The sequence below is a fragment of the Pelodiscus sinensis genome, chromosome 1, assembly GCF_052426305.1.
Source record: "Pelodiscus sinensis isolate ZL-2025 chromosome 1, ASM5242630v1, whole genome shotgun sequence".
Taxonomy (NCBI): domain Eukaryota; kingdom Metazoa; phylum Chordata; order Testudines; family Trionychidae; genus Pelodiscus; species Pelodiscus sinensis.
This window is the reverse complement of record NC_143052.1, coordinates 304,967,397-304,983,848: the sequence shown is the minus strand read 5'-3', so window position 1 is coordinate 304,983,848 and position 16,452 is coordinate 304,967,397. Positions and strand designations below refer to the sequence as shown.

The 16,452-nt window shown below is 41.2% G+C and overlaps 1 protein-coding gene across 1 annotated transcript in view; it reads left to right on the top strand.

Moving 5' to 3' along the window:
- MIPEP (mitochondrial intermediate peptidase) overlaps positions 1-16,452 on the top strand; it is a 110,026-nt gene that overhangs the window by 75,615 nt on the left and 17,959 nt on the right. The window contains exon 17 of the mRNA XM_075919264.2: positions 12,445-12,566. Within this exon, the coding sequence (XP_075775379.2) occupies positions 12,445-12,566 (122 nt within the window). The remainder of the gene's footprint in view (positions 1-12,444; positions 12,567-16,452) is intronic.

Genomic DNA, 16,452 nt, shown 5'->3' with positions numbered 1-16,452 from the left:
ACTGTTGACTCATATCCAGTTTCTCATTCACTGTAATCTCCAGGTCCTTTTCTTCAGAAATGCTACTTAGCCATTCAGTCCTCAGTCTGCAACAGTGCTTGGGATTCTTCCGTCCCAAGTGCAAGACTCTACACCTGACCTTGTTGGACCTCATCAGATTTCCTTTGGTCCAATCCTCTAATCTGTCTGGGTCACTCTGGACCCTATCCCTGCCCTCCAATGTAACTACCTCTCCCCCTAGCTTAGTGTTATCTGAAAACTTGCTAAGGATGCAATCCGGGTCATTAATGAAGATGTTGAACAAAACCGAACCTAGAACCGATCTTTGGGGCATTCCACTAGAAACCGACTGCCAACCTGACATCAACCCATTAATCACTACCTGTTGGGTCCGACACTCTTGCCAGCTTTCTATCCATCTTGCAGTCCATTTAGCCAATCCATATTTCCTTAACTTGCTGGCAAGAATGTTGTGGGAGACTGAATCAAAAACTTTGCTAAAGTCAAGGTATATCACATCCACTGACTTTCCCATATCCACAGAGCCAGTTACTTCATCATAGAAGCTAATCAGATTGGTCAGGCACGACTTGCCCTTGGTGAATCCATGGTTGACTATTCCTGACCACTTTCTCCTCTTCCAAGTGCTTCAAAATGGATTCCTTGAGGATCCCCTCCATGATTTTTCCAGGGACTGAGGTAAGGCTGACTAGTCTGTAGTTCCCTGGACTGTCCTCTTTTTTTGAAGATGAGCACTACATGTGCCTTTTAAATATGGGCACTACAATCACGAAGACCCTCTGGCAAACCCTGGCCTCTATCCTGCCGGCGGACAAGAAAGTTGAGCAGAGGTACTTTGTGTCACAGGAGGCGAATGAGCACTTCTCCCACCTGCCTCGGGGGTCTCAGGTCATCCAGGTGATGAACCAGAGGGAGAGGCAGGGCCAGCCAGGTGCTACCCCTTAAAAGTAGGGACACTAAGAAAATGGACCTCTTGGGCAGAAAGGCTTATGCATCTGGGGGCCTTCAGGTCCTGCTGAGTCACTATGCGTATAGCATTTGGACGACCTTGGACAAGTTTGCTGAAGTGCTCCCTAGGGATTCTTGGAGGATGGCAGGGTGGGAGGGGAAGATGGAGGCTGCACAAGGTCAATGGCAGTTAAAATCGGAACAGTCCCATATGGTCTGCACGCCTGCCGTAGGTTGCCGACACCTGTATTAAACCATAAACTTAACCTTTTGAAGTACATTTCTTTTGTTTCTCTCAAATTGCATTTTTCTTCACTTGCCTTGGATATTGTGGTACGTAACTTTTTTGCATTTGAGTTGTGATAATCAAGTTATTCAGTAGGATAAATTAAAAATATTTATTTTTTGTTAATTTAAATAATTCAAAGACCATATGGTACCTATCGAGAAACACTTAAGTGGTTAATTGCACATTAAATTCCTTTCCTCTTCTCCAATATAAATAACTGAAAAAATATTTACATTCCCTGTCTTGCTAGATTTATTTATGACTTTATAAGAAAAACACAGAAGTGTTATAAATTGAAACTTTAATCTCTTGTTTGACTCACTTTCTAAAATGTCAGTGGTGTCTTAGCTGGTTTATCTTACACACTATCACACTTTTAACCTCAGGCACTTAAACTGTAAAATTTTGAACTATTGTGGCATTAGCCAAGCTAGTGGTAAATAAGTTATTTCTTATAATTAAGTTCAAAATATTCCAACCAAAATCAGAAGTTGAAACTATGGAATAAGTTTTTTTTAAAAAATTCTTTAAGGGTTGTTTTCACATTAGTGTAACTCCAGTGTTACGCTGATGTAATTCTGTTGAGATTGGTGGAGTTTACGCTGTTATTAAATTGCAGTAACACAATGTCAAATCAAGCCCAGCATATAGAAAAACCAACCTCATCCCCAACAAACAAATATACAAATTATAAAGCCACCCATTGAAATTCTGTGTATTTTAAATGAGACTGCGTGGCTGACCAGTGCTACACACTTCCCCAGAGGTATAGTCATTCCTTCCAAAGAGGGTTTTATGTTTAAAATAAAATAGTGCATGAATACCTTGGTTTTCTTCTAAACCAAAGCAGACCTCTCAGCTTTCAAAACTGAGATGAAGTATGAAAATGTGACAAATTACCAAATTGTGAAACACCTTCATTTTGAGCCACAATTGTCAGATCATTATAGTGTGTTTTTGTTTTGTTTTTTAACCTGGTTTAGGGATATTTTCTCATTCTGTGAATTAAACCAGAAATAGAAAAGATGGAAAAACCAAATTCCTTTATTTGCAACCCTAAAGACTCCCCAACACACATGGCTTATTAGCAACGTCTTGAACCATGGAACTTCAGAGCCGCAGTTCAGACCTCTGCCATGTGAGCTATGCTTTTTAGACCACCCACTGATAAGGCACTTAACATACGCTTTGCCAATGAGTTTAGAACTAATTGTCAAACAGCATTAAAATATTGGAGATTCTTTTCCTGGCTCTGGCAAGGATGCAAAATATTGGTTAGAGTCTGAGTAGTCAAGCCCACAGATTTAGCTTATTAATTCTTGGAGGCAGAATGGATGAGATCTGGATTTGTAGTACTAGAGGCCTGGACACTATTTACCAGGTCTGTACTGTGCAAACTCTGTTAACTTCCTTATAAAGTGAGTAAGACCAATACTTCACTGACCTCTTGGTTAAGGTATGGAGGCAATAATAAGAGCTCTGAAGTACACAGAAATGTTGATAGGTGTGCACATACTGTGTCTCTCTCAGATTTGTAGAATGTTGCCTGACTAAGTAGAACAGTGGAACAGGAAGCCTGTTGAGACGGAATACAGAATGTCCCAGAAAAGTCAGTTTGCAGGAATGGTGCACTAAACAGTGCACCACATTCTCCACAATAAAAAGTGGTCTCAGAAGAGGACAACACAATGCTTGTTGTGCCTAAGTGGCAGCTCCTCGTGTTGCTCCTCAGATTCTTGAATCTACAAACATGCATATACTGGGCCTAGATAAAGGAAGAAGGGCTGCTAAGAGCATGGCTTATATAATTGCTTTTATAATTAGTGAGGAGTTAATTGATGACTCTTAGCAGTTTTTTCCATCTCATGCTGACGCCCAGCTTCAAGGACCACAGGAGCAGCAGCACCAAGCTGGTGCCATATCTCTGGCTTCTCCACCCAAAGGCCCCTGCAGGAAAGAGGAATTAGCTAGTCATCTGCTTGCATCTACTGCCAGGGATAAAAATGTAATTGTCGGGGTGGGCCCCATCAAATATTTCCTGCACCAAATATTTTTGCCATTGGAAACTATTTCTGTCCTACTAAGATTTGATGAAGTAGAAATTTTAAATTTAACATAGTACATGAAGAAAAAAGATATTTGCATAGTTAATATTGGCTCTTGTAATATACCCTGTGATTTGTCTTCAGACTCAAAACTGGAGACATTTTATCTGTTTTAAAATAGTGGAAGACAAAATAGAAGCACGAACATTCAAAGAGCATTTTGAAAGGTTCAGGCACTTCTCAAGAACCAATCAAACAGTATTTTACTGTATTAGCTAAATGCTATGAGGGGTTTTTTTTTCTAAAAGGAATTGCTGTCTAAACATTAATGCCGTTAAATGGATTCATAGACTAGCTGTAGATCAAATGAAAACTAGTTAACAATGGGAGTATAGTGAATTACACAGTGCTATTTGCAGCTCATTTTCCCTTCTTTAAAATTTTGGTTTAGTCTCATAAGGACTATGTCTGAATTTTGTATTAATTGATAGATGTTGCACTTCTGAAAGTTGCTAAATATGAGAATTCTGACTAGGATAGGAATAGGCTAGAAATATCTTTAACCATACATAAACTTAGTGTTGCTGACACTTCAGATTTAAGTTAGTAAAAGGATATCATTTTTTAACAGTTTATAGGAAATTGTTATAAAAGTGCTGTTCCATTTACTAAGAATTTAGCTAATGTGTATCTTAATTTAAATTCCCAATAAGACTTTCAGATTACTTTAGTCAAAGTAGAGCGGGGAAGGGCGGGGGGGAGGGGGCTAGGATGAAAAGCCATTGCATATGGGATTTTGGAAATTCTTCAGACAAGATAATCAGGGAGGATTGATGGTATGTTGATAGAAAGCAGGCATCTTTAACTAATAATTTCAGTGGATCAGTCACGCACCTTTATTTCTGTCTGCTATACTGTGCAAAAAAACAGGCAGTAACATGACCTGCAGATGGCATATTATCATAACCCCTGGGCTATTCTATAGAATACACTGTTATTTAATAAACTCCTGGAATGTCTTCATGGAACTTTTTCATAATTATTCTATATATTCCCAGAGTAGATGATGTACTCAGATTCTTCATTAGCTTTCTTGTAGCTTACCAGAAACATAACCTGTAATAAGTGTGTCCTAACTCTATGTTTAGCCGCCAGGATTTCCAAAGGGGAAATTCACGTCCGATTTTTTTAAATTGATATGGAAAGATCATTCAGCTCTGGAAATTGGAAATCAAGAAAATGTGTATTTATAAGAAACTTTGAAAATATAATTTAAAGTTGTAGGATGTATCATTTAAATCCAGTTAAGATGGTATTGTTTTTATATCCTGTAATTTTATTAATTATCAAGTTACTTAAGGAAGCACTACCTGAGATCTACCGAGAGCTGAAGTAGGAGAATTGCTGCAAGGGCAGTAATCAGACTGCTTTTGTGTGGGGCTGCTACAGGAGGTTGGGGGAAGAGAATGATGCATACTAGAGCTATTTGTATTCTACAGTGAGACAAAGTGGCCTCATACTTTTTGCCTGATTTACTAAACACAGTTTAATGTCCAGCCTACACTTAAACTTAGCTTCAGGGCAGCTGTGTTGTAATCAGATTTCTTGACACAGTATTCATAAAATGAACAAAATATTGGCTATATTATTTCATTAGGTGATTTAGATTAGATTTATCCAATGGTAAGTACTAGGATTTTTCTTAAAATCAGCATAGCATTGTTACACTGGGGATATAACTTCATTTTTCACTACCAACCTAGTGCTCCATAGCTTTATTTAAAAAAATCTTTTGTTACAATAAGCTTATACCTAATTCTTTAGTAACCCAAAAAATGTGTGTCCTATCCCCTGGCAGTTTTTAAAATATATTTAACTTTTGTTAATATTCCATTATTTATTATTGTCTCTCTTAAGTTGTACTGTATATCCCTCATCAGAGTATCTGAACACTTTCCAGCGTTCATTACTTGATGTAACTGGCTCACATCTGTTCTATGTAGTCCTTTCCTTATCTCTTTCTCTCCCAAAGAAGAATTTGTGTGGGATTTTTTTTCACTAAATATATTAGCAAAGGCAAGGCCAAACAAGTGCATTTTGTGCTGGGAATGAAAAGTGGTGCAGTTTATGTTGGTTCTCAATTGGGAGTTGGTTTCATAGTATTGGACCAGGTCCTGAGAGAGCTCCTGTGTCTTGCACATTTCTTTTTGTCTGTGGAGTGGAGCTGTTGACAGTGGTCTTTCCACCTGGAGTGATAGGTGAACTTTTTAAGTTACACTGGGCTTTGACCATTGAGTGCCTTTGAGATATTGAAGACATTTGATACGATATACGGTGCAAAGTCACTGCAGGAAATGGAGGCACTGGGGTGTGTGTGTGTTTGTGTGTGTGTTCGTTCGTTCACTGTGGTGTTAAAGAAACATGCTGCAGTGTTCTGTACTTACTGATGGTTATGATGGCTATTGAAATTAATCCTGCCTAAGGAGCATAACACAAGATTAAGTATTTTCCTCTCATGCCAAACTCCTGGAAAGGTCTGTCTTTTATAGAAGAAAAAGCAGATGATTTTTTTCAGTTTTTTCATAAGCAGATATATTTGGAAATTAAGATTTCGGGCATGTGAAAAGGAATTCAACAGTAAAGCTTTTTCCGTTCTTGGGAGAGCTATAACCTTTCAAGTTGAAACTTCAAATCCTCAATCTGAAGATTTATTATAGAATAAAACAAAGACTGACATGTTTTCCTGCTTCAGTCTTCTAAAAATACTGGCCTTCTGATCTGTTTTAAAATGTGTTTTCAGTTTAGTGATCATGGTTAAAATTAAGGGACAAGTTAGAAAAATTGTAGATGTTATGTATAAAATGTTGCAACCATAGTACTTCTCATTGCAAGCTGAAAAATCTGAGTTCAAGCTGAACTTTATTGGAAATGGATTTAAAGAGCTTGCACAAGACTCCTTGTAATTTTTAAATATATATTTCACTCCATTAAAAATTGATATTTCTGTGACATTTAGTGACTGGCTTTATGCCTTTAAAAGCAATTTGAGTAGAAACCTCTTGTGAAATGGCAAAGACAAAGCAAGGAAAGAGATTTAGACTTGTGCTGATCCATTTCTCCAACTGTGTTAGGAATTCACTGCTTTTGAAAATGTACCCCTATGGGTTTTATTTCTGTCTGTTTAATTCTGTAAGACAACATGCTGCTAGCCCCTGTTTCTTCTGATCCTCTCACATAGAGCTGGATCATGGAACTAGCCACAATTATTTCCCTTGTTTTGAGACAATAGGGCGGAGAACTAGGAATGTTTCTTTTGGTGAATGTGTAACCGTTGAAATTTTCAGTGGTTACACATTTACATGCAGGGGAGAGGGAGAAGGGGCAGCTCTGCAGGAGCCAGTGCTTGCAGGGAGCTGGCTTTTAAGCCTGCTCCCCGTGCATACCAGCTTCCCTCACACACACTGCTGTCTCTGTATTGGAGGCAGGTGTGTGTGGGGGGGAGTAGACTAGGGGAGTGACTCCCCAGGAGCCAGTGCTCCCCACAAGCACAGAGACGACAGCCCGGGAAGGAGGTGCTGTGTGTCATCATAAGGTTAATCAAAGCATCCAGGCTCATCGGTTAATCATTTACATGTATACACTATCACATCCCTACTGAGAACAAGCTACAGTTTTATCCACCGCAAGGTCAGCATTTCATTTGACCATCTCTCTAGTCTTTGTTCTGTGTTAGAGGGGATGTAAGGATGTGTCTAGACCACAGGCTTTTGTCGAAAGAGGCTTTGTTGACATGACAGTGTAGACGCAAAGGACAGTGTAGATGCAATAACGCCTTCTGACGTCAGAACTTTGTCAATAAAAGGCCTTATTCCTGGTAGAATTAGGTTTACCACCATCGACAAAACTGCCAAGTTTTGTCGACAAAAGTCCTCTTTTTGTTGACAAAACCCTGTATTCTAGACACACCCTAAGTGATTAATCTACTAGTCAGCTATCTGATAAGCAAAAGTGCAGTCACTTCTCCCCCTCCCCTTGCTGCCTCTAGCCACACTCAATTGACCAAATAGCCACACATGGATAGTGGCTAGCGTGTTGGACACAATGAGTTTAGAGTCAGTGATTCCGGAGATGAAATAGAAAAATTCCAAGTGGGATGTCATCCCTTGCTTTACATCTCTTTCAAGGCCCTCTCTAAAATGATGGTCAGGAACCAGCATATGGAGCCTCTTTACACCAGATTTAACTACATTAAAATCAATGGAGTAATTTCTGTGAGAAAAATATTTCCCTTAGTCTTGAAACCTCTTCATGCATCTCTTCTGCCTCTGGTTCATTTTGTGTCCCTAAAACTACTTGCATTAAAAACAGCATTTCTTGTAGCCTTAACCTTGGCCAGACTCAGAGAGAAATTTGCTGCCCTGTATTTTAGATAATATTTTCTTGTTTTTCACAAACAAGGACTTTAGCACACTCAGAAGCTGGTAGATAAGATCCCATGGGAAACATGTCTAATGGGAAAAAGTTGGCAAGAGCAGGACGAAGTTACTTTTAACATAGCCCCCGGTTCAATGGACTTGGCAGCCTAGACATCTGTTGGGAAAATAATACTGCAAGGCCGAAACTATCCAAAAAGTTCGTGGAATGCTTCGGAGACCTTTTTATTTCAGGAGGTAGAAAAAGCAACGGAGGAGAAGCTATTCCAGATTTGATTTTTGTTGAATATAGAGAATTTGAAACTGGTAGGCAGCTTAGATGAAAGTGATCATGAAATGCTAGTGTTCATGATCCTATGGAATAGTAGGAGCAAAAGCAACATCATAAAGTGAATCGATTTCAAGAAGGAAGACTTTAGCACACTCAGAAGTTGGTAGATAAGATCCCATGGGAAACATGTCCAATGGGAAGAAGTTGGAGAGAGCTGGCAGTTTTTCAGACACACATTATTAAGGGCACAAGTGTAAACTCTGCTATTGCATAGGAAAGTTAGAAACTTCTCTAGGAGTTCAATGAAGAATTCTACAAATGTGGAACCAAGGTCAAATTCTGAAGGATGACTCTAAGGGTATGTCTATACTACAGTGTTTCAAAATAGCTTATTTCAAAATAATGTGTCTACACACAAAATGCATTTCAAAATAGCGTGTTCACACTGAGTGGACTCTGAATTGCATTTAAGGCCGGCTGGAACCAGTTCCAGCAGGGCACCAGGTCAGGACTAACTGTGTGGGGCTGCTGCTTGAGTCTGTCTGAGGCCTGTGCTTAAAGGGACCCCCCCCCCCCCCCCGACAGCTAGTTCTCAGGTTTCCCTGCTTGCTTGTCTATCTCGATGAGGGACAGCAAAGCATTTTGTCTCTGCGTGCTCTGGTTGCCCTCACTCGGGACACCACAGCACTCTGCAACATGGAGCCACAGCTGCCCTTGGGCACTCTGGTGCTTCTCTTGTATGCGTTGCTGCAAGCCTGGCTGCACTTTCTGCAGGCTGCCATCCAGGAAGTCCATCAGGGGGCTGTCAGTATCCAGGAGGCCCTGTGAGAGAGCTTCCACCCTCAGGAGCACTAAGAGCCTCCCTGGTGTGCCCTACTGGGGACTTGTGCCTCATTCTTCCCTCACGTCCTTCCACTTACCCCTCCCTACCCCCTCCCTTCCTGATGTCAAATAAAATACACGTTTTCATGAATACAAACTCTCTTTATTTAACAAAACTGGGGGGAAGGAATGAAACTCTGAGACTGGGGAAAGGAGGCAGGAGAAGGGAAGAGCGAGGGTGAGAGAGAGGAGAGAGAACACTGGGAGGAGGGAGCTAGAAGGGAGAAGCAAGTGGAAGAAGGGGGAGGGGAAGTTCAGGGCTCAGGGTTGAGGGTCTCACCGGACCAACTTGATTGTCATGCATACCTGCTCCTGGGTTCGCATGTGGCCTTTGGTGGCCAGGCTGGCAGCTATCCTGCCATAGACGGCTGCCTTCCTCCGTCTAGTGTGGAGATTTTGGACGTAGGGGGCATCTTCCCCCTCCCACCCCCCTCCAAACCTGAATAAGGTCCATGATCTCTACCCTGGACCGGGAAGGCGCCCACCATCTCTGGGCCTTGGCAGGCTCCTAGGAGCTGGCACACTGCTCGTGGGGAGCTATGGAAGGCTGGCTGCTAGTGGCTTGCTGGCTCATGTTTTGGGGCCACTGGGTCAGGGGCAGTGACTGTTGGCTCTGGGCTGGCAGGCTTGGAGCTGGCACAGGCACTGTGGCCAGAGTCTACTCCTTTAAGGACTCTGGGGAAGGGGGTGGGAGAGGAGTGTTCTTGGTTGAGGCTGGAGTGGCCACCAGGGCACCCTGGGAAGGCTGGAGGCCCCCTATTTTGAATTAAGTGTCTACACAGCACTTATTTTGAAATAGCAATTTCAAATTTGGCATTACTCCTTGTAAAATGAGGTTTACCAAATTCGAAATAAGCGCTCTGCTATTTCGAATTTATTTCGAAATAACGGTTTGGCTGTGTAGATGCTAGGAAAGTTATTTCAAAATAAGGGCTATTATTTCGAAATAGCTTTGCTGTGTGGACACTCTGTCTCTCTACTGCCAGCCATGTAGGGACAAAATTAGACACACCAAGGCATAAAACGAGATTAAAATAATTTGAGACAGAAAGGGATACAAGAAAACATTCTTCAAATATATTAGAAGCAAGAGAAAGACCAAGGACAGGGTAGGCCAAGTACTCAAGGGGAAAGACAGAAACAGAAAATGTGGAAACGGTGGAAGTTCCAAAAGTCTTTTTTTTGTTTTAGGTTTTTACCAGAAAGGTTAGTAGCAATCACCTGTCTAACATTGTGAACACCAGAGAAAATGAGTTATGATTTGAGGCTATAATAGGGGAAAAAAATAAGTAAAAAACTACCTAGACAAGTGAGATGTTTTCAAATCACCAGATGAAATGCATCCTAGAATACTCAAGGATCTGAACTGAGGAGATATCAGGACTATTAGGCTATGTCTACGCTGCAGCGCACTTTCAGAATATTGGAAGTGTCCCAAAATAGCTATTCTGCATCTTTTTGAGCAAGCCCATTATTTCAAAATATAATGAGCTCAGTAATCTGACATCCCTGTAAACCTCATTCTATGAGAGTTAAGGGACGTTTCGGAATTGCACTTTATTTCAGAATTTCCTTGAAATAAGCTATGCAATTTGCATAGCACAAATTGCATAGCTTACTTCAAGGTAAGACGTACCCTAGGGGTACGTCTACACTGCGTGCTTATTTAGAAATAAGCTTTTCTGGAATAGTTATTCCGAAATATCTTATTTCTAAATAGCACGTCTACACTGCTCGGAAGCATCAAAATTAGTCCAAGGCAGGCTTCCCAAGCAAACACACACTCAACATAATTCTGGGATATATTACTATGTGTGTTGTAAGCAGGGCCGGATTAAGGGGGGGAGGCTATCCGGGTAGTTGCCCGGGGCACCATCCTATGGGGGGGGGTGCCTGATTGAAGTGTTATGGGGCAACGCGCACCCGGGGGTGGGGCCGCGCATGTGCCACGCTGCCCAGGGTGAAACTATGGCTTGGTCTGGCAATGGTTGTAAGCAAGACACAAGAAATAATTTGTCCATTGCACTCTATGCTGATAATGTGTTCAGTTCAAGGTGCCACATTTCAGGAAAAATGTGGACAAATTGATCTTCTTTGGATTTTCTCCAATGAAGGTTATTTAAAGGTCTAAAAAACATCACCTATGACAAAAGATTGAAAATATTGGGTTTGTTTAGTTGGGAGAAGAGAAGAATGAGGAGACAACAGTTTTCAAGTACATAAATAAGTTTACAAGAAAGGGAGTAAAAATTGTTGTTCTTAACCGGTAAAGATAGGCCAAGAAACAATGGGTTTAAATAGCAGCAAGGGCTTTTTAAATGTTAGAAAAAGCTTCCTACTGTCATGGTAGTTAAGTACTGGAATAAATTACCTAGTGAGATTATAGAATCTGTCATTGGAAGGCTTTAAGAACAGATTAGACAATTATCTGTCAGAAGTGAACTAGTTATGCAGTCCTGCCTTGAGTGTAGGAGACTGGACTAGATGTCCTATATAGATTCCTTCCACTCATATGCTTCTAGAATTATCATAGTGCTCTGATCCTTTTAGAATGGGGCAGATTACATTTTGAACTGACTTCCTCTTCATTTCTTGAGAAGGAGACAATAAGGGAGAAGAGGTTTCTCATTGATACATTGCTAGATAGACCCATTTTATAGTACTATAATATAAAGTCTTCTATATAAAGTCTTACATATAAGACTGCAGGGAAGCCAATATGTCTTTTCAATTTAGTTCTATTCCCCTTTTCACATTACAGACCGGGGAAATCTGAGAACATAAACTTTTTCAGAGAGAGTAGAGCTGATAATTATAATTTTTCAAGGAAAAATAATAGAGCCAAACAGGGAAGTACTCAATTTTAATTAAGAGAGGAGTCTAGCAACAGTGGAATGAGTCATAAAACTAAGTAACAGTTATAGACAAATAATAGGATAATTACAGATCATATTCTGCTATAAACATACAAGGAAATCTGTGAACAATGGTATGTCATGTGGAGGTAATTCATCTATCTGTGAGCTTGTACTTTGGCATGTGGAAAACTGTACTGTACGTACACAAGTCTCTACTATAACTTTGTTTTTGGCAAAAGCTCATGAATTTAACGTTTTCAAGTGACACACTATAATTATGCATGTTGAAAGTGTGGTGTTAATTGTAACAAGTGAATTGTGGTTTTCTTTTAATGCCAAATAGAAACAATGTGAATATTATTAAATGTCTGAGGGCTATTTTTTTTTTTACTATTTACAGTCTTCTGTGCCTCTAATTCTGCTTACTCATAATATTAATTATAATGGTTAGCATAGCAAAAATGTAGTCTTTAATTCAGAAAATATTTCTTAGAATGAGATTCCAGACACTAGTTTTTCTTTCATTGTTTCTCATTAATACTGTCAGATTTCTGCAGTTTTAATGTTTTGGAAGCATTTTGCTATATTTATGAACCAGTTCAGTATGTAACTCTTGAAGTTTTTGAAAAAAATCTTTTCAAAATAATAGGCAGGATGTAAGTGATGTGATTACCAATCTGTTTTCTTTTCCCTACAGGCGTGGCAGCTGAGATTCAGCCATCTTGTGGGATATGGTGCCAAGTATTACTCCTACCTCATGTCCAGGGCTATCGCCTCCATGGTATGGAAACAGTGTTTTGTGAAGAACCCATTTGACAGGTAAAGAGACAATGCATGAAATAGATTCTAATGATGTGCTAGCTGTGGGAAGCAGAAAACTTGCTTGTCATATCTGTAGCAACATTTTGATTTTTTTATGGTGGTGTTTGTTTTTTTTCAGAATGTGTTTATTTAAAAGTATAGCAAAATATAACATAACCATGCAAATTGTAGGACATGTTCATTGATACAAAGAATACAGCACCAGCATTTTAGAATGTAGGTGCCAAGTGGGAGGTACTAAAATCTGTAGGCAGTCATAGAATCATAGGACTGGAAGGGACCTCGAGAGGTCATCGAGTCCAGCCCCCCGCCCTCAAGGCAGGATCAAGCTCCGTCTACACCATCCCTGACAGATGTCTATCTAACCTGTTCTTAAATATCTCCAGAGAGGGAGATTCCACCACCTCCCTTGGCAATTTATTCCAATATTTGACCACCCTGACAGTTAGGAATTTTTTCCTAATGTCCAATCTCAACCTCCCCTGCTGCACTTTAAGCCCATTACTCCTTGTCCTGTCCTCAGAAACCAAGAGGAACAAATTTTCTCCTTCCTCCTTGTGACACCCTTTTAGATATTTGAAAGCCGCTATCATGTCCCCCCTTAATCTTCTTTTTTCCAAACTAAACAAGCCCAGTTCATGAAGCCTGGCTTCATAGGTCATGTTCTCTAAACCTTTAATCATTCTTGTCGCTCTTCTCTGTACCCTTTCCAATTTCTCCACATCTTTCTTGAAATGTGGCGCCCAGAACTGGACACAGTACTCCAGCTGAGGCCTAACTAGTGCAGAGTAGAGCGGCAGAATGACTTCACGAGTTTTGCTTACAACACACCTGTTGATACAACCTAGAATCATATTTGCTTTTTTTGCAACAGCATCACACTGTTGACTCATATTCAACTTGTGGTCCACTATGACCCCTAGATCCCTTTCCGCCATGCTCCTTCCTAGACAGTCGCTTCCCATCTTGTATGTATGGAACTGATTGTTCCTTCCTAAGTGGAGCACTTTGCATTTCTCTTTATTAAACCTCATCCTGTTTACCTCTGACCATTTCTCTAACTTGCTAAGGTCATTCTGAATTATGTCCCTATCCTCCAAAGAAGTCGCAACCCCACCCAGTTTGGTATCATCTGCAAACTTAATAAGCGTACTCTCTATCCCAATATCTACATCATTGATGAAGATATTGAACAGTATGGGTCCCAAAACAGACCCTTGAGGAACTCCACTTGTTATCCCTTTCCAGCAGGATTTAGAACCGTTAACAACCACTCTCTGACTACGGTTATCCAGCCAATTATGCACCCACCTTATCGTGGCCCTATCTAAGTTATATTTGCCTAGTTTATCAATAAGAATATCATGCGAGACCGTATCAAATGCCTTACTAAAGTCTAGGTATATGACATCCACCGCTTCTCCCTTATCCACAAGGCTCGTTATCTTATCAAAGAAAGCTATCAGATTAGTTTGGCATGACTTGTTCTTCACAAACCCATGCTGGCTATTCCCTATCACTTTATTACCTTCCAAGTGTTTGCATATGATTTCCTTAATTACCTGCTCCATTATCTTCCCTGGGACAGACGTTAAACTGACCGGTCTATAGTTTCCTGGGTTGTTCTTATTCCCCTTTTTATAGATGGGCACAATATTTGCCCTTTTCCAGTCTTCTGGAATCTCCCCTGTCTGCCATGATTTTTCAAAGATCATAGCTAAAGGCTCAGATACCTCCTCTATCAGCTCCTTGAGTATCCTGGGATGCATTTCATCAGGACCTGGTGACTTGCTGACATCTAACTTTCCTAAGTGATTTTTAACTTGTTCTTTGTGTATCCTATCTTCTAAACTTACCCTCTCTCTGCTTGTATTCACTACGTTAGGCACACCTCCAGACTTCTCGGTGAAGACCGAAACAAAGAAGTCATTGAGCATCTCCGCCATTTCCAAGTTTCCTGTTACTGCTTCTCCCTCCTCACTAAGCAGTGGGCCTACCCTGTCCTTGGTCTTCCTCTTGCTTTTAATGTATTTATAAAAGGTCTTCTTGTTTCCCTTTATGCCTGTAGCTAGTTTGATCTCATTTTGTGCCTTTGCCTTTCTAATCTTGCCCCTGCATTCCCGTGTTGCTTGCCTATATTCATCCTTTGTTATTTGTCCTAGTTTCCATTTTTTATGAGACTCCTTTTTTATTTTGAGATTGTGCAAGATCTCCTTGTTAAGCCAAGCTGGTCTTTTGCCATATTTTCTATCTTTCCTACACAGCGGAATTGTTTGCTTTTGGGCCCTTAACAACGTCCCTTTGAAATACTTCCAACTCTCCTCAGTTGTTTTTCCCTTCAGTCTTGCTTCCCATGGGACCTTACCTACAAGTTCTCTGAGCTTATCAAAATCTGCCTTCCTGAAATCCATTACCTCAATTGTGCTGGTCTCCCTTCTACCTTTCCTTAAGATCATGAACTCTATTATTTCGTGATCACTGTCCCCTATACTGTCTTCCACTTTCAAGTTCTCAACTAGTTCCTCCCTATTTGTTAAAACCAAATCCAGAACAGCTTCTCCTCTGGTAGCTTTTTCAACCTTCTGAAACAGAAAGTTGTCTCCAATGCAGTCCAGAAACTTATTGGATAGCCTGTGCCTCGCTGTGTTAGTTTCCCAACATATGTCTGGATAGTTGAAGTCCCCCATCACCACCAAATCTTGGGCTTTGGATAGTTTTGTTAATTGTTTAAAAAAGGCCTCATCCACCTCTTCCACCTGGCTAGGTGGCCTGTAGTAGACTCCTAGCATGATATCACCCTCGTTTTTTACCCCTTTTAGCTTAACCCAGAGACTCTCTACACAGCTATCTCCTACATTCATCTCCACTTCAGTCCAAGTGTGTACATTTTTAATATACAAGGCAACCCCTCCTCCCTTTTTTCCCTGTCTGTCCTTCCTGAGCAAGCCATACCCTTCCATACCAACATTCCAATCATGCGTCCCATCCCACCAGGTTTCTGTAATACCAATGATATCATAGTTGTATTTATTGGTTAGCAATTCCAGTTCTTCCTGCTTATTACCCATACTTCTCGCATTTGTATATAGGCATCTAAGATACTGATTTGATCTTGCCTCCCTGTTGTGCCCTGACCCTCCTTTCTCCTTGCCATTATAGGCCGTAGTCCCCCCCATTTCCAACCCATCTCCCAGTACCGCACATTCAGCACTTACCTGTGGGCTTTGCTCACCTGCCCCCGACAAACCTAGTTTAAAGCCCTCCTCACTAGGTTAGCCAGTCTGTGTCCAAACAAGGCCTTCCCGCTCCTGGAAAGGTGAACTCCATCTCCGCCAAGCAGTCCTTCCTGGAAGAGCACCCCGTGATCAAGGAAGCCGAATCCCTCCTGGTGACACCATCGTCGCAGCCAGGCATTCACCTCCAGAATGCACCTCTCTCTGCCCGGGCCCCTACCTTTGACAGGAAGGATAGAAGAGAATACCACCTGCGCTCCAAACTCCTTCACCAGTACTCCCAAAGCCCTGTAGTCACACTTGATCCGCTCAGTGTCACACCTGGCAGTATCATTTGTGCCCACGTGGATGAGTAGCATGGGGTAGTAGTCAGAGGGCCGGATAATCCTCGACAATGCCTCCGTAACATCTCGGATACGGGCCCCTGGCAGACAGCATACCTCTCGAGATGAGCTGTCAGGGCGACAGATGGGTGCCTCCGTTCCCCTCAGAAGAGAGTCTCCAACCACCACTACCCTACGTTTCCTCCTCGCAGTGGTGGCAGGAGACTGCTCAACCTTGGTGGTGCAAGGCCTGGTCTCCTCCACTGTGGGGGGTGACTCCTTGTCTCCTGCTGAAAGTAAAGTGTAACGGTTATGTAACACAGTGGG